The sequence below is a fragment of the Apiospora hydei genome (assembly GCF_038363865.1).
Source record: "Apiospora hydei strain CBS 114990 chromosome Unknown utg000004l_segment0_segment0, whole genome shotgun sequence".
Taxonomy (NCBI): Eukaryota; Fungi; Ascomycota; class Sordariomycetes; order Amphisphaeriales; family Apiosporaceae; genus Apiospora; species Apiospora hydei.
In genome coordinates, this window is record NW_027117363.1 from 1,948,262 (window position 1) to 1,973,025 (window position 24,764).

The 24,764-nt window shown below is 53.0% G+C and overlaps 9 protein-coding genes across 9 annotated transcripts; 6 read left to right on the plus strand and 3 right to left on the minus strand.

Moving 5' to 3' along the window:
- Positions 1 to 1,388: 1,388 nt before the first annotated feature.
- PG997_003121 (uncharacterized protein) lies at positions 1,389 to 1,765 on the plus strand (the record flags this gene model as incomplete). The annotated part of the gene is made up of 4 exons (XM_066807436.1): positions 1,389 to 1,427; positions 1,480 to 1,545; positions 1,598 to 1,705; positions 1,757 to 1,765. 4 exons carry the CDS (start codon positions 1,389 to 1,391, stop codon positions 1,763 to 1,765), a joined length of 222 nt encoding a protein of 73 aa, XP_066671054.1.
- Positions 1,766 to 6,279: 4,514 nt separating this feature from the next.
- On the plus strand, positions 6,280 to 9,853 carry PG997_003122 (glycosyltransferase family 20; the record flags this gene model as incomplete). Its single annotated transcript, XM_066807437.1, has 3 exons — positions 6,280 to 6,320; positions 6,787 to 9,215; positions 9,291 to 9,853. 3 exons carry the CDS (start codon positions 6,280 to 6,282, stop codon positions 9,851 to 9,853), a joined length of 3,033 nt encoding a protein of 1,010 aa, XP_066671055.1.
- A 478-nt stretch (positions 9,854 to 10,331) lies between these two features.
- Positions 10,332 to 10,703, plus strand: PG997_003123 (uncharacterized protein; the record flags this gene model as incomplete). Its single annotated transcript, XM_066807438.1, has 1 exon — positions 10,332 to 10,703. The coding sequence occupies one exon, from the start codon at positions 10,332 to 10,334 to the stop codon at positions 10,701 to 10,703; it is 372 nt and encodes a 123-aa protein (XP_066671056.1).
- A 32-nt stretch (positions 10,704 to 10,735) lies between these two features.
- PG997_003124 (uncharacterized protein) lies at positions 10,736 to 11,659 on the minus strand (the record flags this gene model as incomplete). The annotated part of the gene is made up of 2 exons (XM_066807439.1): positions 10,736 to 11,216; positions 11,304 to 11,659. The coding sequence occupies 2 exons, from the start codon at positions 11,657 to 11,659 to the stop codon at positions 10,736 to 10,738; spliced, it is 837 nt and encodes a 278-aa protein (XP_066671057.1).
- A 1,468-nt stretch (positions 11,660 to 13,127) lies between these two features.
- PG997_003125 (glycoside hydrolase) lies at positions 13,128 to 13,991 on the plus strand (the record flags this gene model as incomplete). The annotated part of the gene is made up of 2 exons (XM_066807440.1): positions 13,128 to 13,464; positions 13,549 to 13,991. 2 exons carry the CDS (start codon positions 13,128 to 13,130, stop codon positions 13,989 to 13,991), a joined length of 780 nt encoding a protein of 259 aa, XP_066671058.1.
- Positions 13,992 to 14,346: 355 nt separating this feature from the next.
- On the plus strand, positions 14,347 to 15,304 carry PG997_003126 (glycoside hydrolase; the record flags this gene model as incomplete). The annotated part of the gene is made up of 3 exons (XM_066807441.1): positions 14,347 to 14,728; positions 14,819 to 15,072; positions 15,152 to 15,304. 3 exons carry the CDS (start codon positions 14,347 to 14,349, stop codon positions 15,302 to 15,304), a joined length of 789 nt encoding a protein of 262 aa, XP_066671059.1.
- Positions 15,305 to 16,575: 1,271 nt separating this feature from the next.
- On the plus strand, positions 16,576 to 16,974 carry PG997_003127 (uncharacterized protein; the record flags this gene model as incomplete). The annotated part of the gene is made up of 2 exons (XM_066807442.1): positions 16,576 to 16,584; positions 16,783 to 16,974. 2 exons carry the CDS (start codon positions 16,576 to 16,578, stop codon positions 16,972 to 16,974), a joined length of 201 nt encoding a protein of 66 aa, XP_066671060.1.
- Positions 16,975 to 19,087: 2,113 nt separating this feature from the next.
- On the minus strand, positions 19,088 to 20,215 carry PG997_003128 (uncharacterized protein; the record flags this gene model as incomplete). Its single annotated transcript, XM_066807443.1, has 4 exons — positions 19,088 to 19,287; positions 19,356 to 19,447; positions 19,512 to 19,578; positions 20,002 to 20,215. 4 exons carry the CDS (start codon positions 20,213 to 20,215, stop codon positions 19,088 to 19,090), a joined length of 573 nt encoding a protein of 190 aa, XP_066671061.1.
- Positions 20,216 to 21,572: 1,357 nt separating this feature from the next.
- Positions 21,573 to 22,133, minus strand: PG997_003129 (uncharacterized protein; the record flags this gene model as incomplete). The annotated part of the gene is made up of 2 exons (XM_066807444.1): positions 21,573 to 21,988; positions 22,049 to 22,133. The coding sequence occupies 2 exons, from the start codon at positions 22,131 to 22,133 to the stop codon at positions 21,573 to 21,575; spliced, it is 501 nt and encodes a 166-aa protein (XP_066671062.1).
- Positions 22,134 to 24,764: the final 2,631 nt, after the last annotated feature.

A 24,764-nucleotide genomic window follows, 5' to 3' on the forward strand; every position in this document is an offset into this window, starting at 1 on the left:
GTTTTGGCTCTCTGTGCGCCAACGTTGACGCGCATCGCATCGGGCGGCCTCGACTCCTCGAATGATCCTCTTCGATTGAAGAAGATGAGGTGAAAACCGTTGCGCCGAACGGACGAATTGCCAAGTTCGTCGCTAGTCCAGCGTGCCTGCCCACTAGCAACTGCTGATTTATCGCCGGCTGATCTAAGATTTTCTGATCAAACGAGCCCATGACCGGACGAGAGTAGATCCGATGCTTTTGGTTCCCTTTTGGGCCTTCCTTTTTCCAGATGCTACCAACTCTGCAGAAGTCAAAAGCCGATAAGGCTAGATGATTGCGACGGTGTTTAATGAAAGCCAACAGAACGAGGTCCAGAAAACGCGGACTCGTCCCCGTTGCTGTTTGCCTTTGGTCAGTACCCTGGTGGAGTCGGCAACCAGCCTTAACGCTTCCATTATGATCAACTGATCGGACACCAGCAAGTTTGAGAAGCATGGCAGCAATGGAGGAACCCGTAACCCAATCAATCCTCCGATGGCCTGTCGCGGCCCCCGGCTTGATCTGGGCGATCTGGAATCAGTCGAGAAGCTTGCAACTCTGTGCATACTTCGAAACCGGTGGCCCCCCCATGCTAAAGTAGGTAGTCTTCAAGGCCGCCTACGTTGACTACTTCCAGATTGGCGCCAGCAACTAGTGCCCGTCTAGCCATCCATTGCTCGAAATCATTGTTCGCGGCTACCTGAGATGACCGAATAGCTGCACTCTGGCGCAAACACTGCCAGAGACATTCGGCGCATATGCGTTCGAGGCATAAACATCTTTAGAGTCAATGACGTCTCATCCATATAGGGCAGAGCTAGAGTTTTCGTTCAAGGATGAAGCGTGTATTGACTGCGATGTCACCTGTAACACCTTTTCTTTTGGCGTCTCTTTCCTTCGTTTCGACAAGTGACTAGCAGGTGCCACTGACCTGAAAGGAAACAAAAGGAAACCACCAAACGCTCCACCCGTGAACAAGCAGACGCCGAGTAATATATTGTTTCGGAGAATGTCCGGTAGAGAATACTCAAGTGCCACATTATCACCTCCCTCCCATTAGATAGGCATTGCCATTCATTAAACGAGTAAAGCCAATTCTCTTGAAACACAATTGTTCCTCATGTACTGCTTCCTGGTGGCTTCGTCGGCTACTTGCCTGCCGGATAGTATTTAGCAAGGACTCCATGTAAAAGAGGCCTTACTATGGTATATAAGACAGATGTTGTGTTGTATAGGACTCTTTTCACCTTCCGTATACTCCTTCCACGTCCGATCCTCCCCGTAATGTCACGTTTTTGTGAGCTATAGACTACCGGATGACAACCGAAAACCCTATATCACAGTTCATTTCGTGGTGCGAGACACAAATATGCCCATTTCCGATACAAGGTCTGATCAAAATACCAGGGTATATATTTTTCAACGTGTAGCTTTGTGTAGTCTCTTAATAATTGCTTCAGCGTGCTAAGCCCCGTGACGTTGGCCCTTCTTCCAGCTTTACTGGCCCAACATCGATGGCTCCTTTGGTAAAACAGTACTTACATGGAGCCAAATCCTATGACTTCTAACTATAGACAGATGAAGACAGGTTCTAACAAACAGAATAGCATCGAACTTCGAGGGTTTGCCGACCCCAAGGCACCTCTAGGGGCTTTTGAGCGATACTCCAACATCGAGCACGAAGTGGTATATCTAGATACATTATCTACATCATACGTCCACTGCCTGATTTGACAGCCCAATTAGCTGTGGCGGATGGTCCATTAAGGCTTATATTGCAAACTCATAAGCACATTTGGCACAGAGAAGCGCACGTGGTAGATAGCACAGCCTCCGAGACTGAAACATGGACCCCCATATCGACCCCTTATCGACCCCTACAGCGGCTTCTTTTGTTCCGTTTGCACTAATAAACAGAAACACTCATCCTTGATGGGCTTCTTCTTGCTAGTGTGGCTCAAGATGGTGTACCCCTAGCAACTCAACGTAACAACGTATCAGGATAGACAAGACTTGAAGCACATCGCACCTACTTGCATTCCCATACCAACAGTAACGAAATCCAGATAAAACATCGGTTGCTGTTGGCAGACTCTCCCTACGGATCAGTTTCAACTTGGAACTTTCAAGTTGCGAGAAGGATGGTTTTGAGTGACCCTACCCGTACTCGCCACTGCCGGCGCGACCGCGAGTGATCTGAAGAATTGCGGTCTCCGCCATTTACCTGAACACTCCTTAGCTGGGGAGAATATTCAGTCTATCCTAATAGTGAAGGACTGGCCTCTGAGTATTTCTTTCTCTCTCTTCCCCTGTCTCTCAAAGTTTCAGAAATTGAAGGCTGCCAAAATCACGACGTCCGTGGCTGTGGCCCTCCCACAATAAGAACCGCCGCAGGTCCAGACTTTTCTCTTCTGTGTTCTTTTCCTTTTCGACTCATACCAGCGCAGACGAGCAGAAACAAGTGGCTCAAAACCGAGCAAACTCAACACATATCGACTCGAAAAAAAGGTATTATACCCTAATACCCCCAAGCTCTATGACTTACCCAACAGCAGCCAAACCACTACCGTTTCTTTATTTCCTTCGACATTCTTAACATCACTTATCAAGTCACTTTTGTATTCCAGTCCCGGGTCATCATGAAACTTAACCTCATCATATAGGCAGTGGACTTTCTCTAACCATCGACTCGATATTCTATGTACGAGTATACACGCATCGCCATTTGTTCCCTCAACCTGGCGCCTGGACACCGGGTGATACGTAGCACAGATCATACCGCCGCTCCCGTCTCTATTCATTGCATCGGACGAATATGTGTGGAGTTCTGCAACAACTCCTAATCTTGCCGTTGTCCGTTTGCTGCTCGACGTTTATACTTACAGCTTGTAGCCGATCTCTCCGCGCGTCTCCCTGCGTGGAGGCACCGTCCTCGTAGTACGTGGGTAGTACGTCCAGCTTGTCGGACACCGACGGCTCCGATGCCCTCATCATCATGCTCAACCTGAGCCACCATAATCTCCAGTATGCTGGCCAGGCACTCATTTCTACCTTGGTTGCCACATTTGGGACATGGCAGGTGACGATGATGGGACCCGACACAGTCCGCTTGATGATAGGAGGATCTACCCGAAGATCCCGCCGCGTGCAAGGTGGGTGCACGACGGGGGTACCGGCCGCGAAGCTTCGCCATGTTGGCAAACACGGAAGTGCCGGCAAAGGACGGACGCCAAGTCATCACCAGTAATCTCTGTGGTCGAGGATATGCAACTGCGCCAAAGATGCGTTGGCCGTCAACTCAAGTTATGTTGGACACAGGAGTTTGCTTCGGGCCGCTCGTGCATCACGGGCCAGGCAATGTCAGAGGAAGAATCATGGACATTACTATTGGGATGTCCTGGGTTGAATTAAGAGGAACATCAATAATTCAATTGCACCACTTATTGCGACGGCTAAGGCAAAGTCGCATTGATTGTGTTATTGGGAGAATAACTCATCGCTGGATGGGCATTGAAGATACCCATGCTCCGAGTTTCCAAACCTTCAATTTGGATGGTTATGTCGTGCACCGACACCCCCTTTCCACTCCTGTCCTATGTACGACTTTCCCCATGCTACCATGTGAACTCCGCATCCCCGGAATGATTTGAGTTAGCAGTTGGGGTTTGTGGAGATTTTGGGAAATTACAATAGGTCGAGATTGGGCGTATTGGGGGGCGGTCTGGCCCGGGAAACCTCAGGGGAAGGAGGCTCACCGACACAGAGACGGAAGGGATCGGTGGACTGACGGGCGAGACCGACTGATGTGGTCGAAGACTCGTAAGCCCCAGACTCAGCACCGGCAAGTTATCAACCAGCCCCTATTCTGAAAGGGGATGCTCGATCTGAACGCCAAAGCAGCTTTGCGCTCTACAATATTTGATTCGTTACCAAGCCAATACGATTTCCGAAAAACAACGTTCAAATAAGAAATATCTACAGGGAAAACTAGCTCCGATAACAGGTTGGCTTCAGAACGGGTAGCCCGCGCCGTTCATACGACCGAATGGGCGATTAGGGTTTGCGAAAGGGCCTGCTGCACGCACGCCTGCAAGTAGCCTACATCTATGCAGGTTGGCGCGCATTCTAGTTGGGCGTCAATCATCGAGCCTGAATCGAAGGCTGTATGTGAGCAGGTGGGCTATTCAGCCCGAAAGATAACTTACGATCCAGATGCGACATCAAGAGAAATAGCAGGATGTCAGAATGTCGAGTGCAACCTCGCCAATTGCCAGCGTGCAGGGCTAGTCGGAGATCGCCAACAGCGATTCGGCGTGGCACGACGTGGGGTTGGGATTGGCCCATGTCGATCGCAGGTTCGAAGGCCGAAGTACCAGCCAATTCCTGCCCCTCTTCATGTGCCTTTCTGCCCCTCCATGTCGTTTTGCGACACACACGCCGCTTGCTGCACGCGATTGATTTCGCGATGCAAGCTGAAATGTAGGATCGGAGAAGGTCGGCTTCTTCCAGAATCCCATCCCCCGAGAATGCCCTGTCCCGGGGTACATTCGTTGATTAGCCTAGGCAGTGCAAATTCGGTCGCTAGCAGCAAGTGCCTCAAAAATGCCCCTCTCCCTCTCTCCTCATGACCTCTCATCAGTGCAGTAGGTAATGCGTTGAGGACATATTGCTACTTCGTACAGTGGGTGTACTGGCCAGGCGGAGCTCGGGCCGACTGGGGGCAATAGGTGTCGAACCGCAGAAAGTATGTGCCGCGGGGAAACAGGATATCGCAGCCCAGCTTCAATGTCGTCACAGGACCTTTCTAGGATGCCGTTCCCGTGTAGTCCGACCACGAAGAGCGGGCTTCTCCCAGTCGCAAGACCAAGGAGAGTAAGCAGGCCAATACCCAGTAGGTATCGTGGTTCGCTGGCCCAAAGTTGTCGACTTTCTAGCAGAGTCTAGATCGTTCATCCCATGGAGAAATTTCATGGGGAGTATCCATATTTCCCTTGGGATTTGGGCCCGTTGCGTCAATAGCTTCGGTGCGCTGCGCTTGGCAACGGAACCTGACTCTCGGTACTGCTGCAGCTTTACATTAACGAGTTGGACGGAGAACGAGCATGAGCAGGAAAAAACGGAGGGTAAGGTGGTAGCAGCAGCAGGCGGTATGCAGCTGCAGGTGGTGTAGGCATGTTGGTATGTCGACTGGAGTCTGGCCTGTAGGCTGTAGCTGCTAGAGAGAATAGGGACGACGACCGACCGAACGATGGGTTTTCGCGACGGGCGGACGGGCACATGGATGCTTTGGGCCAGGTCGACAATGGCCGAACCTTAAAGACCACGCACAGCGAGCAACTGACTGCGAGCTGGCGGTTGCTTTATTACCTTGGTGTTGCTGTCTCGGAAGTCTGTGTTGCCTGCCCTCACTCACCCTTCCTCTCTCGCATCGCTCAACTCTCATTCTTTGAAGCTCGTTGCTACTAGACCCAAAATCATTCGTTTCGGAATCCTGACCAGTTATTTGCCGTGTTCTTAGTGGCTGTTTGTCGCTTCCCACTTGTTTTCTGACAGCGGGCTTTACTTTACGTCAGTCTATTCGAGGTACGCAGGTACGTGCGATCGGTCTTTCCTTTCCCTCTCGTCGAGCGAGTCTATTCTGCCCCGCCAAGTTTCGTCATCGCCTGTCCTCTTCATTTTCACACACAACACCTGCACGCACACACACAATTGCGTAGGCGTGGAACAGGACTGTGGGACAGAGAACTGGAACACGGCGCAACCCAATCAGCGCTCGAGTGCAAGTCGCACCCACGGACTGAGTGCATCAATGCCATGCCCACGATGCTGTCGCATTTCGGTATGAGCGTCGCCCAGAAACAAAGAGGAAGCACGGGATAATAGGTTTTGGGAAATGCATGTAGCCACGCATGCATCCGTCGCAGACGGCCCCAGTCTACCCCCCATCCCATCCTTCAGCCAGCCCAGGCCAGGCCGGTCGTAGAGCCAGCAAAGCCAGACACCAGAGACGCATTGCGCCAGCCAGCCCAGCCAGCAAGCCCGCAAGCCCGCAAGCCCAGCCAGACAGAGTCGCGGAAGGGGACGAGACGAGGAGATCTACCGATCTGGCGGATTCTGCGATCCCCTTTTATCCCACCTACTTAGTTTAGGAGCAAAACCTCCCGGTCCCAGGTCCCAGTGCCAGAAGCTGGCAGTACAGAAGGGGAAGAAGCCTTGGAAGAGCGCGTCCAGTGACTGCCCCACCACAAACCCGGTCAGCAATGATTGGAACCAACTTCGAATCCTCATGCTTTCCCTCCGGGTTTGTTGTGCATCTGGACGAGCAGTGAAAAGAGGCTAGGTAGCACGACCTACCTACGATTGTTATTTTTATTACGACGACTGCCTACTCTTCCTTCCGTCCCCCTTGATTCCGGCTTGACTCTCCTATCACTTCCCACCTTCCTTGGTTCCATTGAAACTTTCATTCGTTGGACCACCACCGCAGTTTATCTTAAAGCGACCAGGGTGCCAACGCCCAGGGCAGCTCATTATTGCTCCTTTTACCGCCCTGAGATCAGGAGGGCAACATTGCCATCGCACTTATATTCCCACTCCCTCTCCCTTCCGAACCTCGCTCGCTGTAGTCTCGAACGTCGCGACCGGCCGAGAGCCATTCTGCCAGCCTGCCCTCCTCACACCAGCGTTGATTGCTATTTTGGTTTTTGGCTTTACCTGCAATTCACGCCGCTGCCGCACCCCCACCATTCGCTACTAGAAGCAGTCAGACCAGCATCACTAAACAGGTCATCATGGCGGAACAGAACCCGACCCCCCCTTAAGAAGGGCAGATTGGACGAGATTCTTCAGACGGAGGAAGTAAACTCTCCCCGCCCCGCGCTACTCAATCGAGCCGAATCAGAACTCCCTGCCCACGAGCGAGCTTCCAACACAAACGTCCCCGTCACCCCTGGCATTCACTTAGAGACCTATCACGAGGACGACGAAGACAAGAAAGCCAGATCTACCAGTCCGAACTACTTCACAACCAACCCGGCGAACCCCCAAACACCAGGAGACAACGTTTTGCCAGGCTTTACAGAGGGTGCTACCGAGGGCACAATGTCCGACCAAGCTGTCCTGCGTCGCATGAGCCTGGCGTCGAAGGGACGTCGCCAATCCATTTCTCAGATCAAAGACGCAGTACCCGAGCTGGCGCTTACGGGAAACATCATCTCAGCTGCCTTTAATCTTCCTTATGCGCTGAAATACCGTCAGTCTGGCGACTGGGAATTGGGCTCGAGGCGCGGTCAGTCCGCACTCTACGATGCCTTCTCGTACCTCTCCTCCGACGAGTCGCCTTGGAACCACACCGTTGTGGCATGGACCGGCGAGATTGAGACGCCATATAACCCCTATTCACCCCCTGGTACCCCTCCGGAGGTCACCGCCAATATCCCCGGGAAGAACGTGCTCTCGGCGCCGATTCCTGTTGATACTTCAACGCCCCCCACGCCTGCTGTGCAAGATGGCACCTTCATACCCAAGGAGCATCAACTAGATCTCGAGCAGCAACTCGCACATGACAAGCGGATCAAGACCGTGCCTGTATGGCTCGCCGACGACGATGAAATGTCCGATGAGGGTATCACCCTAACAGACCAGAACCGATGGAGACGATATGCAGACCACGAGCTCTACACCCTATTCCACTACAAGCAGCATGAACCAACAGATGGCAGATCCGAGCGCATTCAGTGGGCCGACTACTACAGAATGAACCTCAAGTTCGCCAATAAGATTATCGAAATTTACAAGCCTGGTGATGTCGTGGTTATCCACGACTTCTACCTCATGCTGCTCCCCAGCATGTTGCGCCAGAGAGCTCCGAACATGTACATCTCCTTCTATCTCCACAGCCCCTTCCCCAGTAGCGAGTTTCTGCGTTGTCTGCCGCGGCGAAAGGAGGTTCTCGAAGGTGTTCTCGGGGCCAACCTGGTCGGATTCCAGTCATACAGCTACTCGCGTCACTTTTCGAGCTGCTGTACCCGCGTGCTTGATTTCCCGTCTGACTCGATCGGCGTGGACGCCTACGGGACCCGTGTCGAAGTGGGCGTGTTTCCTATCGGCATCGACTTCGCCAAGGTGGAGCAACTTGCTTGGAGCCCCTCCGTTACAAAGGCGTACGAGAGCCTCAAGACAATGTACCAAGGCAAGAAGATCATTGTGGGCCGCGATCGCCTAGATAGTGTCCGCGGCGTGGCTCAAAAGCTCATGGCATTCGAGCGCTTCCTTGAACTGTACCCTGACTGGGCGGAAAAGGTGGTCCTCATTCAGGTCACCTCACCCACCAACATTGAGGAGGATTCCGAGAACAAAATTGCCAGTCGAGTCAATGAACTGGTGATGAGGATCAATGGCGCTTTTGGAGGCCTCACATTCTCCCCCGTGCAACACTACCCGCAGTACTTGAGCCAGGACGAGTACTTTGCTCTTCTGAGGGCAGCTGACATCGGCCTGATCACCTCGGTTCGGGACGGCATGAACACAACGAGTCTGGAGTACGTCGTCTGCCAACGCGACAACCATGGCCCTTTGATTCTGTCCGAATTCAGTGGTACCGCTGGTTTCCTGCGGGATGCGATCCATATCAACCCCTGGGACCTCAGTGGCGTGGCAAAGCAGATCGACAACGCGCTTACCATGGACGGCAAGGAGCGCGAGTCCATGCAGAAGCCCCTGTACAACCACGTGGCTCAGCAGAATGTTCAGAGTTGGATCACCAAGTTCCTGCGGAAACTGGTTAGCAACCTGGCAAACAACAGGAACGCGAGCGCTACGCCATTGCTGGACCGCACCGAGTTGTTGGCGCGGTACCGCGCCGCCAGCAAGCGTCTTTTCATGTTCGATTACGACGGGACACTCACACCAATCGTTAGGGAACCTAGTGCGGCTATTCCTTCGGAGCGTGTGATTCAGACCCTTCAAACGCTGGCTGCTGACCACCGGAACGATGTATGGATCATATCTGGCCGTGACCAGGAGTTCTTGCAACAGCATCTTGGGCACATTTCGGAGCTGGGTTTCAGCGCCGAGCACGGGAGCTTTATTAGACATCCCGGCGAGACTGTCTGGGAGAACCTGGCTGAGAAGTTCGACATGAGCTGGCAAGAGGAGGTTGTTGCAATCTTCCAGAAATATACCGATCGCGTGCATGGTAAGTTCTGCTTCTACCCGTTTTCTTCACTTTCCAGACTTGTGGTTTGACTCGGCTACTAACAAAATGCGCTAGGTTCTATTATTGAGCGAAAGCGGTGCGCATTGACTTGGCACTACAGGCAAGCAGACCCCGAGCAAGGCGTCCACGCTGCTCGCGAATGTCAGAAGGAGCTCGAGGCCAGCGTCGCCAAGAAGTGGGATGTAGACGTCATGGAGGGCAAGGCCAACCTCGAGGTTCGACCGACCTTCATCAACAAGGGCGAGATTGCCAAGCGACTCGTGAACGACTATAACAAGGACATCTCCCACGTCCAGGGCAGTCCGTCATCGGATCCGTCGAAGCTTGAGTTCGTCCTCTGCATGGGCGACGATTTCACGGATGAAGACATGTTCCGAGCTTTGAGCGGCCTGAGTGGTACCGCCCTCGAGCCTGAGAACGTCTTCACGGTTACCGTGGGAGCCAGTACCAAGGTCACGCTTGCGCGATGGCACATACTGGAACCTGCGGACGTGGTGGAGGCCACGGGTCTCTTGGCCGGCGCTGGCAGTAGCGGCAGAAACGACGACAGCACGGTTCTCAGCTCGGTCAACCTTGCCGCCGTCGCGGGCTTAGAGGGTAGAGTCCCTGAGAAATAAGGGGTTTCCATGTTGCAGACAGTATCTGTTATTCGTGGTTGGGTTCGTTGAAATCAGAAAGTAGTTTTTAACTGGCGAGGCGCTTGGTTTTGTAGGGCACTTAGAGAAGAAGGCACAGAAAACACAACTTGACGATAGCATCAAGATAGACACTACTGGGCGGAATCCATTCCTCGCACATGTTGTCATGTGGGTAATAAGGGATTTGGCAGCAGCGCGAGGTAGGAGCGCGCCATTATGGGATAGAAGCTAGATTCAAAGACGGAAGACAAAATAAGACACTTCCTCCCAAAGAGCTGCTACAAGCACCCATGGCGACATTGCCAGTCGCTCTTGGAGTAGTCAAGGCTGCTACTACCCTTCAAAAAACATCTGGTCTTCTGAACGGCAGGCACATAGAGTATATATGCTAGAAGCTATAATTACAGGTTTCAAATATATTTGGATAACTACATTTAGTTGGAATCAATGCCAGACAATGGTGTCGCTGGCGAGACCACGAGCCAAGCGTCCGCTCATGCTGGGCCTCGGACAAGAGCCCGACGGCTTGGTACTACTGATAGCCACATCCCGGCATCCGTCATCGCTGCCAGCCCCCGTCCAGCTCCGCCACGGCCAGCTGATAAGGGGCATCCGGGAGCTCGCTGGGCCGCCTCTTCGTCCCGGCGTCCGTCCGACTCCGTCCCAGGGGAGCCGGCAGTCCCGCCCACCACGACGACTGCTGCTGCTGTTGCTCTGCTGCCGGAGGAGGAGCCGCCGGGCCTTCCAAAGCCCCTCTTCTTTCGTCTGGGCTGATGAAGAGCTTGCGTCGTCGCCGTCGCCGCACCAGCAGTACTGCTGCGCCCAGTAACAGAGCTACGGCGCCCAGACTTATACCCACGCTCACGCCGATAGTTGTCGCGTTGCCGCTGTCCTTGTCTTGCGATGATGATGACGACGATGAGTTCCCCGCACCGGCTTGCTGTTGCTGGCTTCCTTGGTTCTGTCCCTCCTGGCTGCCAGTAGTCGATGGCAGTGGCAGATCGTAGTTGCCAGGCAGCTGCGGCAGTGTCGGCATTGTCGCTCCCGGTGAACCCCCGTCGCCGTCGGAGCCGCCGCCAGGCCTTGGCTCTGCCGCCAGTCGGTACCAGTAGCAGCTGGGGCGGCGTCTGTCGTCGTCTCGCCCTCGCGGCGGTCAATGTTCCAGCCGACCACCGCGATGGTGCCGACGAAGGAGCCCGTCGTCAGCGTCGTCGTCGCCATCTGCCAGGACGAGGGCCCGCTGTACGCCGTCATGGCGTACGTCAGCACGTCGCCGCGCGCCGCGGTCGAGCGGCAGTCGCCTTTGATGGAGCCCGTGAGGCCGTCGGCTAGGGTGTAGCCTCTGCGTTCGGAGGAGGGGAGAGAAAGGAGCGTGTGTCAGTGAGCTGATCTCGCGGTGCGTGTGGTGTGTCCGAGGCATGTGACTTACGATGGACAGCACATGGCCACGGTACTCTGCGCGTCCTTCCGAGACGAGGCCAGCGTCGACCAGCCGTCGGGACACGTCAGGGGTCCCAGGCTGGCGGCGGTGTGGTGGCCGTCGTCGTCGTTGAAGCCGAGGCGGGCTTGCTCCCACCACGTCGTCACGGCGCCGGGGGCGCACTTGCCCCCGCCTGCGCGCGTGTGGATGTCGAGGCCGTAGCCGGGGTCGTAGGCTACCAGGCTGGGCCCGTTCTGGCGGAAGAGGGTCGAGCAGCTCGAGGCGGCGGTGAAGGTGGTCGTTAGGGGCACGAAGATGGTTACGGTGCCGGCGGCGTCGGTGGCAGGTGGGTAGGGGGTCGTCATGGTGAGGGTGGGATTGGGGAGGAACAGTGGGAGAGGTTCATGGCTCTGGAGAGTGTGTACGCCCTACGGTCTGTGTAGGAAATGGCCAGATACGATAGCTTAAGATATCAGTGATATGGACCGGTACTGCAAGATTTTCGATAAGCGGGCAGTCGAAGGTAGCACTCAACACCACTCGACGGAGACTAAAGAGAAGTAAATACAGTTTCCAAAGCCAATATAACCACTTTATGAGGGGTCACGTATCCTTACACATACCCGGTCCGCTGTCCTTTCCCAACAGGGGGACCCCTTTATCAAATGATGCCATGGAGCCAGCTTCATGCTTTCGGCGGAAGGCACAGATTTCCGGATACACTCACAACAAGGGTGTCATGGGCACTCAATATGGGTATTGGATATCATGCGCCAGAAAATCGATATCCCTTACATGAAATCATCATCAGATACAGAGTGGCGATATTGGTTAATTGGACAGCATAACCTGCTGGTGATGGGCCGCCCGGAGAGCTGACACTGTCATATCATTCTCGATATCTTAGAGCTCCCACCTTCCAATCAGCCATACAAGCGAGAAAGGCAAAGAAAAAAGCGCCAACCGCAGTGTAAGGTCCTTCTCTAGATCTAAGTCCCCGGCATATAAAATGGACCGAGCCTGTAACCCGTCCTCGGGCCGGGCAACTGCCCAGACCGACTAGATTGCCCATTGCCCCGGGATTCGGCAAGGGTTGACATCAGAGTTTGTCCTGTCACCCCGTTTTGTCTGTAAATGACGGATCTTGTGAGGTCTCGCTTAGTTAGTAGCAAATTTTGGACTCTTTTCTCTGGTCTCGTGGCATGGTGCGGTTATCTGCAAATTTATATCCGTACTCCTTATCATTACACATGGTGTTGTATACAGTTCGATGGAATCAACAGTATCAACGTATCCAGACTGAGACTGATTTGGTAGTCCCTCAAAAAGCATCCTCATAAGGCTGGTTGATAGGTTCTGGACTACATGCCTTAATCAGGGAGTTGGGCGTTCCGTGTTTCGGGTCCCTGCATGCTGGCGAGTTTCAAAGCTTGAAGTTGTGTTGGTTGGATTCTTTATATCGGATTCTTGATCGTTGAGACGCCGCAGCCAATGAACGACGTTGCCGACCCGGGAAAGTCGTATTCCTCATGCAAGGCCGTCGGCTTTTCACCCAACACACTTGCCGCGGGCCAATCAGGGGTTGCATAGCCGCCACTCCTAATATAACACATACCGTTTGCCCGGTACGCCAACGTACAAACATGTACCACCCGGGCGTTACATGTCACCACAGTGGGGGCTAGGCCACCAATCGTTGCATGGTTGTCTCGGGAAGCAAACCTCGGTGATAGAATGACAGTCCTGCGCGTTTCCCCCTTTCCTTACACTTCTCAAGACTTGTTCGTGGATCTCAAAGCTGCTTTTTGACGGCAGAGTAAAAAGCAGTTCGAGATGGCACAAACCAAGGAAGCCCGTCTCCGGAAACCCTCCCGTTCACCGGGAATCCGGAAGGAAACCAGTGGTCGAGCCAAAGAGGCGGCAGCGGCATCCAAGATTGGCAGGATCCGGCCGGCTGCATCTGCGTCTCGCTGGCGGCGGGTCCGCAAAGCACTTAGCCTTCTCGGCTTCATTGCTACCTTGGTTTTCTATATATCCCGGTGGGCCAGGGACAACGCATTGGGCTTTTCACACTATAAGCCTTCTGCTCTTGTCGATTGGGACTACCGGAGAGAAGCAGTCAAACAAGCATTTGTCACCAGTTGGGAGGGATATGTCAAAGATGCTTGGGGTAAGACCCAGACCACTCTCTCGTCTTAAAGACAAATTGTTGTCTTCAGTCCGATATTCCATGCTAATCTTCCACACATATCAGGCAAAGATGTATACAGACCACGGTCTCATACCGGAGGCTACATGTCGCCCAAGGGGCTGGGCTGGGTCATCATCGACAGCCTCGACACCATGATGCTGATGAACCTGACGGAGCCCCTGGCCGCGGCGCGGAAGTGGCTTCAATGCGACCTGACATGGGACCAAGACCAAGACGTCAACACCTTCGAGACGACCATCCGCATGATGGGCGGGCTCCTGTCGGCGCACTATCTCTCCACAAAGCTACCCGACGTCGCCTCTAAGCGGGACTCCGTCTACCTTGCCAAGGCGGTCGACCTTGCCGACCACCTCCTCGCGGGCTTTGAATCGCGGTCGGGCATCCCGTACGCCAGCGTCAATCTCGGTAAGAGGAAGGGATACCGTCTCATGCCGACGGAGGCGCGTCGTCCACCGCCGAAGCCGCCACCGTCCAGCTTGAGATGAAGTACCTCTCGCACCTGACGGGCAACGATGTTTATTGGCGGAGGGCGGAGAAGGTCCTTCAGGTACTCGACGTCCAGAGGATGGATGGGGGTTTGCTTCCCATCTTTGTACATGCCGAGTATGGGGTCTTCACCACACGGGAGATACGGCTTGGTAGTCGAGGGGACTCGTATTATGGTATGTTCCTTCTTTGTATTATATGGGGCCAGCATGTTACTTTTCAAACATTTTCTTCTTTTTGTTCTTGTGTAATATTCTCCCCCTTGGGTCATCTGAGAAATACTGACAACATGGGAAACACAAAGAGTACCTGCCCAAACAGTACCTCCAAACCGGGGAAGATATCTACCTCGACATGTGGGACGAAGCTCTCGAAGGCATCAAGGCCCATCTGGTTACCGAGACAAAACATTCCAGACTCAGGTTTGTCGCAGAGCTGCCTTCGGGTGTCGGCGGGCCCCTTTCTCCGAAGATGGACCACCTGGTGTGTTTCCTCCCAGGGACCATCGCCCTAGGCGCCACTCAAGGACGCACCTTGCACGAGGCCCGGCTGAGCCCCGAATGGACCGAGCATCACGAAGAAGACATGAAGCTGGCGGCCGAGCTGATGAAGACGTGCTGGGGCATGTACGCAGTGACCGAGACGGGACTCGCCCCTGAAATCGCCTGGTTCGAGGCAGCCAACGAGGACTTGCAGCCCGGTCCGGGATCCAGGAAGTCGCGTAGGTCAAGCAACTGTGAGTTAATATCTGAGATGTTCCTACCTCTTCATTTTCAAAATGTATGTATCGATATCATGACACACATACTGACACAAACGGATTTAGCATTGCGGAACTGGAAGAGAGATTTCATCATCAAGCCCCTGGACGCCCACAACCTCCAACGGCCCGAGACGGTCGAGAGCTTGTTCATGATGTACCGCATCACGGGCGACAACATGTACCGCGAATGGGGCTGGAAAATCTTTCAGGCGTTCCAGAAGCACACGCGGACGTCGGACGGGGACGGCTACACCAGCCTGGACGACGTCCGCACGGTGCCTCCCAAGACAAGGGATAACATGGAGAGTTTCTGGCTGGTGAGTAAAAAGCGATTCTTATTAGGGAATTAGCATGATGATTCGAAAATTTGCTGACTGACGATGATTGTTCTATTAGGCCGAGACACTGAAGTATCTGTATCTTCTGTTTTCCCCTGAGGATTATATGCCTCTTACCGAAGTGGTCCTCAACACCGAGGCTCATCTGTTCCCGCGATTCACGCCACGGGGTAATTTGAGGACGGGCTGGACAAGGGTTCCGCGCGGATGAACCTAACATCAGTAGAGATATCCCATAAGCCCTGACGATGGTTACAGGTTAAAAAGAGAAAGCGATGTTCTGGGACCTAAATTTGGTAATCGTGGGATCCCATTTTATGATGGCATGATAGCGAGATAGTAAAGTAGATATGAACAGTGCCATTTCCGATACTGCACCGCTCGCTTGTGTCCATCGCACCAACACCGCGGATCTCGGTGAGGTCCTTTGAAGGCTCTTCCTGCGTGCAGAGACCAGCCAGGAACAATTCCCCGATCCAAATAAGGGTCCAAATAAGGATCCAAACAAGGATCGACAGGATAGCCCAGAACAATCTGCTACTCGAACTAAAAGAACATGGAAGGACCGTTTGCGAACCTGGATCGGAAAGATCGGGCATACGAGAAGCGGCCAGGTGTTTCATAGTAAGGACACATGGGGTGGGACTGACATATTTTTAGACGAACACCGCAGGCTTGCCTGGATCGTCTTCTTAACGGGGATGGTGGCTACGACTGGCTTGGTGTTTATTCGCATTATGACCACCACTGACGGTTACCCAGTCAAAAAGGACGTGTTCATGTGGCATTCTGTCTTCATGGCCGCCGTTGGGCTATATTTCGTTTTGCATGTTCTTACATCCGTCGTCTTGGCGATCGACGATTCAAGACGGGCTGGTGGCCGAACTAGACAGCAAGGAGCATAGGTACTTGATTACAATCGACATATGAAAGGGATCTATGTTGAAACCTGCTGTTCCATTCGACCTTGCCCCCTAGTTACTATACCCGACGTGTATCCTCCATGGAAACCTAGCAGATAGATGCGAGGCCGCAGAAACAATCACCAGGTTTGTCATCGTTTCTGCCTAGGCGCAGAGGGTGGCTGCATGAGTAGAAGTCCTCGGGCAACAGTTCCGTTTGTGCGTCATTTCTTTTGTTCTTTGCAAACGGAGCACGGTTTACACAAGTCGCAAGTAAATGTGGTCACACAGCATGTAGTAACGCTGTGACATGTGCAGGCTACCATGTAGAGCTCTTGAGCCTCAGGAAACAAACGCCCTCCACTGTCTCCTCCAAGTGGCCCAACTCCTCTTGGACGAGTTCACAAGCTCACCACTGCCCTTCCATCGGCAAGCACACCACCCTCAATATCTACCATATTCTCTACCTCTTACCATCCAACCTCTCTCGATCGATTCCAGCAGCTCATTACTCCTCTTCCAGCCGCAAAACAACCACACTCCGAGTCTTTCATCCTCCAACACTCACTCAACAATCAAGATGGCTGGTGTACTTATTGGCTGCGTTCTAGGTGCTGTCTTCACTCCTGCGTTGATGCCCCCGCACTGGGAGCCGTAGGGTTTAGCGCTCTTGGGCCGGTCGCTGGTAAGACCCTCCCCTTCCTCCTCCAGTCTACTTCTTCAAGCATGGCATGATGCCTGACCTAGATGCTGTGTTTGTGCAGGATCTATTGCCGCCACCGCGCAGTCAGCTGGTGCCGCGGGCGCCGTCTTCAGTACCCTCCAAAGTGCGGCCATGGGCGGCGCCGGCATGGCGGCCGTGTCATCGGTCTTTTCGGGCACGGGGGCAGTGGTCGGCGCTGTTGTCGGCGACTTTGCTGATGAAGCTTCGTCGGAGAAACGTGACGGGGGAGAGGATCAATCAGAGGATACCAAGTAGGAGGAACACAGATGAAGAGAAGGGGGTTTTCGACTGGTTTCGGACGGGGAAGAGTAGCACGGATGGGGTCTTGTAACAGTCCGGCGGCTGATGTGGCCTGCGGATATGGATTACAATGCTACTTCGTGGCCGTTCCCAAGGCATCGGGAAATCGAGAGTAACCCGAACAGACGGCAGACCACATAAGTAAAAACGGCGATTGCATAAGCCCCAGAATGGCATGGATTACCGAAGTAGGTGCTTGGGTAATGGCGACAATCAACCCACATGCTCTCTTGTGTGCTTGGACTTGCCGCAGTGGTTGATATTACATCAACATGGATTGGGCCAAATCGGGTACCCATTACGTTCCACGCATGCCCTCTGCTGACGATGTTGCCCTGCGTATAAATAGGTAGCTGCCGTGGGATCTCTCCTCATGGGGTTCTCCCTGCTCATCGACCCCTTAACGAAACAGCTCATCTCGCTCAACGTAATGAGCGTCCCGGACCAAGGGTCTGATGAACGCAAATGAACTGGCTTCCGAGGCCAAGAAGAAGCTTGTGCGTTTGCGCTCTGTCGAGGACGACGGCTTGTGCCTCCGGAGCGAGGGCAAGGATGCGAGCCTAGCTTGTGTATAGAGGCCCTGGGTGATTGGTACTTGGCCATTTGCAAAAAGAGTTCATGTCCGAGACGAACCACCATAAACAAGACAACACCTGTATCTTCTCTTACTACTAGACCTGACAGCAGCGGCACGGGGAAAAGGGCCACGTGGTAGAGTGCCTCCCGGCTTTCGCTGGCATTGTGGGGTCGTCTTGGATTCAGGTAACATTCACGTGGCGGGCAGGGATGAATAGATGAATGGATGTCGGTCCTAGGGCTGCTTAGGCTACACACAATAGAAGGCCGTAATCCCAAAGCAGACGGGGAGATTGTGGTTTGTTGGCCCAGAGTCCAGACCGCTTGTTTCGGCTCTGTTCCATTCTGTTCCACAGAAACAGCCAAGTTAGAAGTTGCAAGCTACCCCTATTTCACTACCCTGATACACTGCAGGGAGATAGGCAGGTGCTAACAACTGACCTCGAGTGAAGGATATCATTGACCAGTGAACGTCGTAGCGATAGAAGAGTGTGAGAAGCCCAGCTGCTGCAGCTATATCATCACGGCAAGGTTTGACGATGCCCTTTGTCTTATACTCCCACTACGCTCACCATCGGCTACCATCAAATGCAGCATTCTCATTCAGTACCCCCATCAAGTTATGTCCCAAGCATCACATAGGTCTCGGTATCACAATCTGCGTATCCCGGACAATATGAGGGTAGTAGCGATCCGTAAGCGACCCAAGGTTGTCAGACTTCATCTATTGGCAACTGCATGGCAAATAGGAACACGCGGAACCCGATATTCGATGAGGCGGCAGTAACACCAAGTCTTACGGCGTCTTGGAGATTATGCAGGTACCGTTAAGAGGCTGCATATCAAATTCCAATCTGTGTTGAGCCTCTACGTAGATGCTTCCCGAATGAGAGGCTTGGCGTTTGCGGTTCAACTTGGCGCCGGCAACGTCACGTTTGCAATCAGGTGGTTAATTATCATTGCCGCCACCGTTGGGCGCCTTAAGAACCTCATCTTAGCTAGCGATGAGAGATGAGAAAGGAAGGACGAACTCGTTCATCTGTCAGTCATTGAATGGTCATGTGGCATGAAGACTGCAACATACACCGTAGACTGCGAAGAGTAACATTGCATAGTATTGTTATTCTTTCGGTATTTATCTCCTGCTACAAGAGCAAAATGTATTTCATGAGTACTTATGCATCGGGCGCGCCGATAGTCTGGGTATCGATCTCGACCATTGCCCATATTAGGTCCCCTCTCATAATGCCGATTCCCAAATCATAAAACCTCGAATGGTGGCCCAAATCAAAATGTCCTCCTGTGCCTTTGCCATCTATGTGGGCAGTAAGCTGCGGTAACGTCGACGACTCCCGCCAGTCTATGGTATCCCTTTGCCTTTGCGCCGATCGTGTGAAGTCCAATGCGGAACGATATCCTATCCTTCCGTGATGCGCCAATAATTTCGGAATGCAATGTCCAAACAAATGATGTGCAGTTGGTCACGGGCCTTTTACAAGGCAGCCAGAGCAGCCAGGGCAGCAGCGCCCATGAAGCCAAAGCCCACTTCGGGTCGCATGGCAGCGCTCTTGTCCGACTCAGTTGGGGCGGCGCCAACGGCCGAGGTCACAGCCGCTGAGGCCTTGGCAACCTCGGACGGCGAAGGGTTATCGGAGACGCTCTGGCAGATTTTCGGCGCCAGATCTTGGAGTTCTAGTGATATCAAAAGTCAGTATTGCACGTTCATGTTGTAAATGATCAAATAGGTGACGACGACGTACTGTTCACATCCTCGCTGGAGCAACCGCTGCTGATGGCGATGCAGAAGCCGATCCCCTTGAGAAAGTCCTGGCGTTTGGGCCCACAGACGCAGCTAAAGTCGCCCGGCGAGCAACCAACATCCGTCGCTTGGTCCCGGTAGCATTTTTAGGGCGCACTGCGGGAGCTGGGCTACTGTGGAAGCGAGATCGGTCGAGTTGGATGCTGACGACTGAGCAGCTGCAGCTGCGGCGAATAGCGACAGGGCGAAATGTAAATTGCATGACGTCGTTGGTGGTTTTTGGCGGGTTGGAAAAGGTCTCGGATTGAAAACGGAGGAGCCGGCTACTTTTTTGTTGTATTGTCTTAGCGAAAGAAGCAAGTAGCGGCAACTGTTGGACTTTCTGGATTGATTGACGACTAAAGCGAGCGACTTGACGCTTGGGTGGAATTGGTGATTGTAGATTGTTGTAATAGTAGTTAGAATAAAGCAAGATGTGAAGTCTATGGTAATACAAAGCAACTACAAATGTGGGAGATATGTAGGTAATGTAGTTATGATAAAGAAGGAAGAAGAGGCAAGCCCGGAAGACTTATGTGGATGGTGCCTGATGTCCAACGTTGGCAACTCCGCCGCATCCATCCACTGATCGGATCCTGGGGCCGTACATGGTTGGAAATGGAATTGTAGATCGATCTGGCCGCCCAGCACGCCCAGCGCGCCCAGCCCTGCCAGCTGCGACTTTGCCCAAGTTTCCCCGGGCTTTCCCTTCGATGCCGCGCGTAAGAAGGCAGTGCCTATGTGCCTCTGGCCGGAGGAATTGGGTGATGATGTGTGCAGTTCCGCTTTTTCCTCGCTCGTGTTGATGGGAGCGTGTAGCATTGGCAGATCTGACGTATTGCTGCGCCAGTCCCTGCGTTAGACGGTTGCGCGGGAAGCTCGTATTTGAAACGGGCACGACACACACCAACCCCCGACTTCCTTCCTTCAGCCTGTGATGTGATGCAGAGGAAAAAAACAACCGGCATCTGTGCCACTTTAAGCTTAATGGGAATGGGCCGGCCAGCGAACCCTTTCATCCCACTTCACCACCGTTTCTAGGCTGTAGAATTATTGGATTAGAAGCATGCAATGATCGCAAATGATCTTATAGAAATAAACCAGACGAAGATTGACCTACCAAGGAAGTAGCTTCTAATACTTCAGTTGATGAAATATTGGTTAGGTGGCTAGGTGGCTGTGTCCTTAAGTCCGAATCAGAGACCGGTCTTGCAGTACATAGGCTTCGAGTTACATCTTGCCGCTGAAGCACTAATAAGGAACCAGCAACGACACGCACCCGTCTGCCGCCAATTGCCCTCTAACGGTCGCACTTTCGGGAGAGTCAAACCTGATCGTCGGGATCATCCTCGTCCCATCTTCAACCTTCCAAGAACGGGCCGAGAGCTGATTCCTGCAGGCTGGCCCTTGGCTACCTCAGTTCCATATTGTCTTCTGGAATTCTTCAACCCCAATCCGATTGCCCCGCCACCCGGCTGCGTCTCAACAGCGCAATTGAAGCTTTCCTTGGAATCCATCAATCCAAAACTCGCATTGGCAGAGAGAGATTAATGAAAGGAACACATGGCTTTTAGATGGTCAACAAGTTGGTACCTAGGTAGGTAAGGAATGGCTTGCTATGTATGATGCTCGCATGCACCAAAAGTCATGAAGGGCAGCAACGTTAACCACCCCCGTTTTCATGCAATTCACCAAATACATCCGATCAGTCAAGCAAAGGTGGAATGAAAGGTGTTGTTCAATCTAGTTTTCCTTCTCCTTGCGCCCACGACTATCCTTCAGTCGCGGCTCCTACTCATGAGACGAGGTTTACAGTCGCAAGGACTGGACCGGTCCGCCCCTTATCTAAACTCCCTGTATCATACATATCGTCTAAATCACGATCGCTATGCAGTGTTTCCAAACTCGAGACCCTAATCAGCTGCGGAGAACAGCCGGAATTGAAAGAAGAAGAAAGTGAAGACAAACAACATGATGCTTTAGCAGCATTCATGGCGTCTATCTGGAGATGGCTCATAAGTGCCATCCGCCAGCCGGCATCCTACTCGTCATCTTGGCCCTCTGGTTGGGCCGGCTCGGTTGCCTGGGCCTAGTAGACAGTTAGCTGGAAACATTCTTGCGAGGACCTCTGCTGCTGCGATGATGGGCACATACCACAATGGGGAGGGCTTACGCCGTACTATGAGTGCGTCGCAGACACGGTGCGGGTGCTCAAGGTCGTCTTGGGCCACTTGGGCGGCTGGCCAGTGCCGGGCGGGTGGTGGTGGTAACCACCGGTGGGACGTGGCCAAGGCTGGAAGGACAAGATGCCGGTGCCGTGGTTTTGACCCTTTCCTTTGCCAGCCGGCGGCCATGGGGCATGGTGGTATTCTCCCTGGTAGGGGCCCCAGGCTTGACCGTCGCCGTTGTTGGGATCGGTGACGCTGCTGCTGCGCTGGCCGGACAGCATGCCCTCGTACTTGGTCGGGCGGGGGCCGTGGTAGCCTGTACCGGTAGGGTGGTGATGAGGGTATCCTCCCGTGCCTGTTGCCCCGTGATGTTGTCCATCATAGGTCTTGGGGAAGTGGCGAGGCTCGGCTACTCCTCGGGGGTGGGCTAATCATCCATCAACACATGTTCCTTGGGGAGAGGGTCCGGTCAAGTCTTCGAACTTACAGCCAAAGGTGTCCCGGAGGTTGTATGGCAGGGTAGCCTCGGCGTAGGCTACCAAGAAGGGAACGACGAGTCCGGTGAACTTCATTTTGGAAAAAAAATTGGAAGAATAGATTTCTGATACAGGGGAAGTAAAGAAATGAAGAGTATGTACAAAAGCTGGAAGACAGATGGGAACCTTGGGCTTTTTCTCTTTTGCTCTATGATCTTGTCGACCTGCTGGAAAGAAGAGAATGGACTCGGGCTCGAGGTCAGTCATATATGTACTCATGGCAACTCATTCAGCAGCCGCGCGGTCTTGGGCGTTGGTGGTGTACACATCCTCCCCCTCGGTGGCTTACCACCACGGCAGATTCGGTAAGGAAATGCATCGCAGATCACAGGCGGCTACTAGCTTGGCAGGGGGGACGTCACATTCCAACGTACGCCTTACTAGGTGAGTTGAGTAGAAGCCATCGGTTTGAGGTTCATTGCCCGAAAGAAGCCCCCAGTTCAGAATCCTGCACGTTGATCATAGGTGGTCATTCTCCGATTAATTGTTTTTTTTCGGCTGGGGCGGTTTCCACTACTGCAGGCCAGGCTAGTCAGCAAAGTGCAGTTGGGACTCAGGGCGATTCTATATCGAACCCGTTTTTGTTTCTAATCTTGGTGGTATATGGCGATTCAACCTGGGCATGATAACGACATGCTGCATATTCCGTCCAGGGGTTCGAATCCCCAACTCGCTGTTGGTGGTGAAGTGGGTGGTTGCCAGAGTGGGGGACGGTTCCTTAATGCGGGCGGGAACTGGTAATCCAAGGCCGAAGACGGGTAGCTGGGCTGGATTGGTCTAAGAATAAGCTGACCATAGCAGCGAAAAGGGCCAAAAGAGAAACAAAATCTGGAGAAGAGTTGTTTGCATGAAACAAACCACGGAGAAACCCTCCGCGAAATCGTGTCTAGTTTGGATACAATCCTTGGGCATATCGCCCTCTTGCGTAATAATTGTGCGCAGCACCAATTACTGTGCCTCAATCGAGTTGCGATCTTGGGCGTTGGCAGGCTGGGCCGCGTACCGGGATGGTGGCCGGGTGGTTCCTTTTGCCAGGGTAGGGCAGACAGATCCAGGGCAGCCAAGGCATTATCTGGCAAGCTGGCCACACAAAGTTCGGTGCGCCACCTCGCGAGCCTCCTTCCGTGCGAGGAGCTGTCAATCTGGCTGAAACATTGCGACCCCATGAGGCGCACCTGTACAGAGTAAGAGCTGACGACCGTACTTGCCGCGTTGCCTCAGCTTACTGAGCTGAATATTGAATGTGCACTTTTTTGGAGAACCGATCGGCAGTTGTGTCTTACCTGCGTCGCCCTCTTACTTCGCAGTGCTCATATCATAATCAATCAACAGCGCCAAATTCAGTTGAAGAGGATTGGCCATGTCATCATCCGTGGTTGGCAGGAAGTGCAGTTGGGACGACTTTGTCCCAAGTAGAGAGAGAGGCAGTGAATGTTCAATGTTGCTTCGAACTCGGAGAGACTCGGGGTTGGTGGAACATGCTGTCATTGGCCCGTCCATCCCACGATCGCCGTGATGGATGGACCCTCCACTTCTAAGAATAGAGAGAGAGCCACTTACGACTAACGTCATGTAGCCTAGCTCCTTTTCCACACATTACCTCCCGCAAACAAATGCACAAGATGAAGATGATGCGAACTTCTCCTATTCCTCAATTTTCAATCCTCAACTGCTTACGCCCATCATTGCTCACACAGGAAACAATACTTACTCGGCTCTTGCTCAGCACCCGCAGGCATAATCCGAGTACAACGCTTGTTTGGGACAAACTTGCTGCTCGCTCACGGTAAGATTCCCAGAGAGGAAAATGAAAGCGGTCTTGCCCTTTCCACCCCCAGTCAAGTCCTCCCGGAGGATCCTAGCGAAGGATCATAAGATTCCTCCCGGGTTCCTTATTCATGTCCGTTTCAAGTCATCGTTCTCTCCTCCCTGTGGAGTTCGACACCCTTTCTCTTTTGTTTATAGGTCTGCCAATCAAAGGCGCCCGGACTATCTACCTGCTTAGCATATGAAATTCAGCCCCCTCGACTATGACTCGGGAGGAGGTATTCAGATCAGGCACATTCAGATTGCAAACCCTTGCCTTGAATCAAGAAGCATTCGACTGTGACCTCATTGTCCTCGACTGACTTTGGTGGCATCCGTCCATCAGTATAGGATCGTTCGATTACTGATGTCACTGGCCAGGGATACAATCCCATCCAGCGTTCTTACTATATTTAATAGATACTCAGATAGAGCTAGTGCCAGCAGTGAATTAGAAGGCATCCACCGGAACAGGTGAAGGCATGCGAGTTCGTCAGATAGATAGATGCATGCTCCACCCACCATCATGGTTATATACTTGAGTATTCAGACCTTCAAAAACACCATTGTGTGATACGTGTCAAGGTCTGATAGTCTTGGGATATCAGACCATGTCACCTCAAACATCCCAATTACCCATGACTGTTACTAATGGCAGGCCTTTAAAGCCCCACCGAGACAACGGTGGTGTGTCCACCTCGATCGTTAGGTTTATCGAATGTCCAACCAACCCTTATTCGCCAATTCAGATAGGATGCTGGTTCTGCCGACGCTGGCTTACCTAAAGCCGGAAATCCTGATGACGACGCCGCTTACGAGAAAAGGGGTCCGTATCATCATGATGTTTACATCCTCGATTTG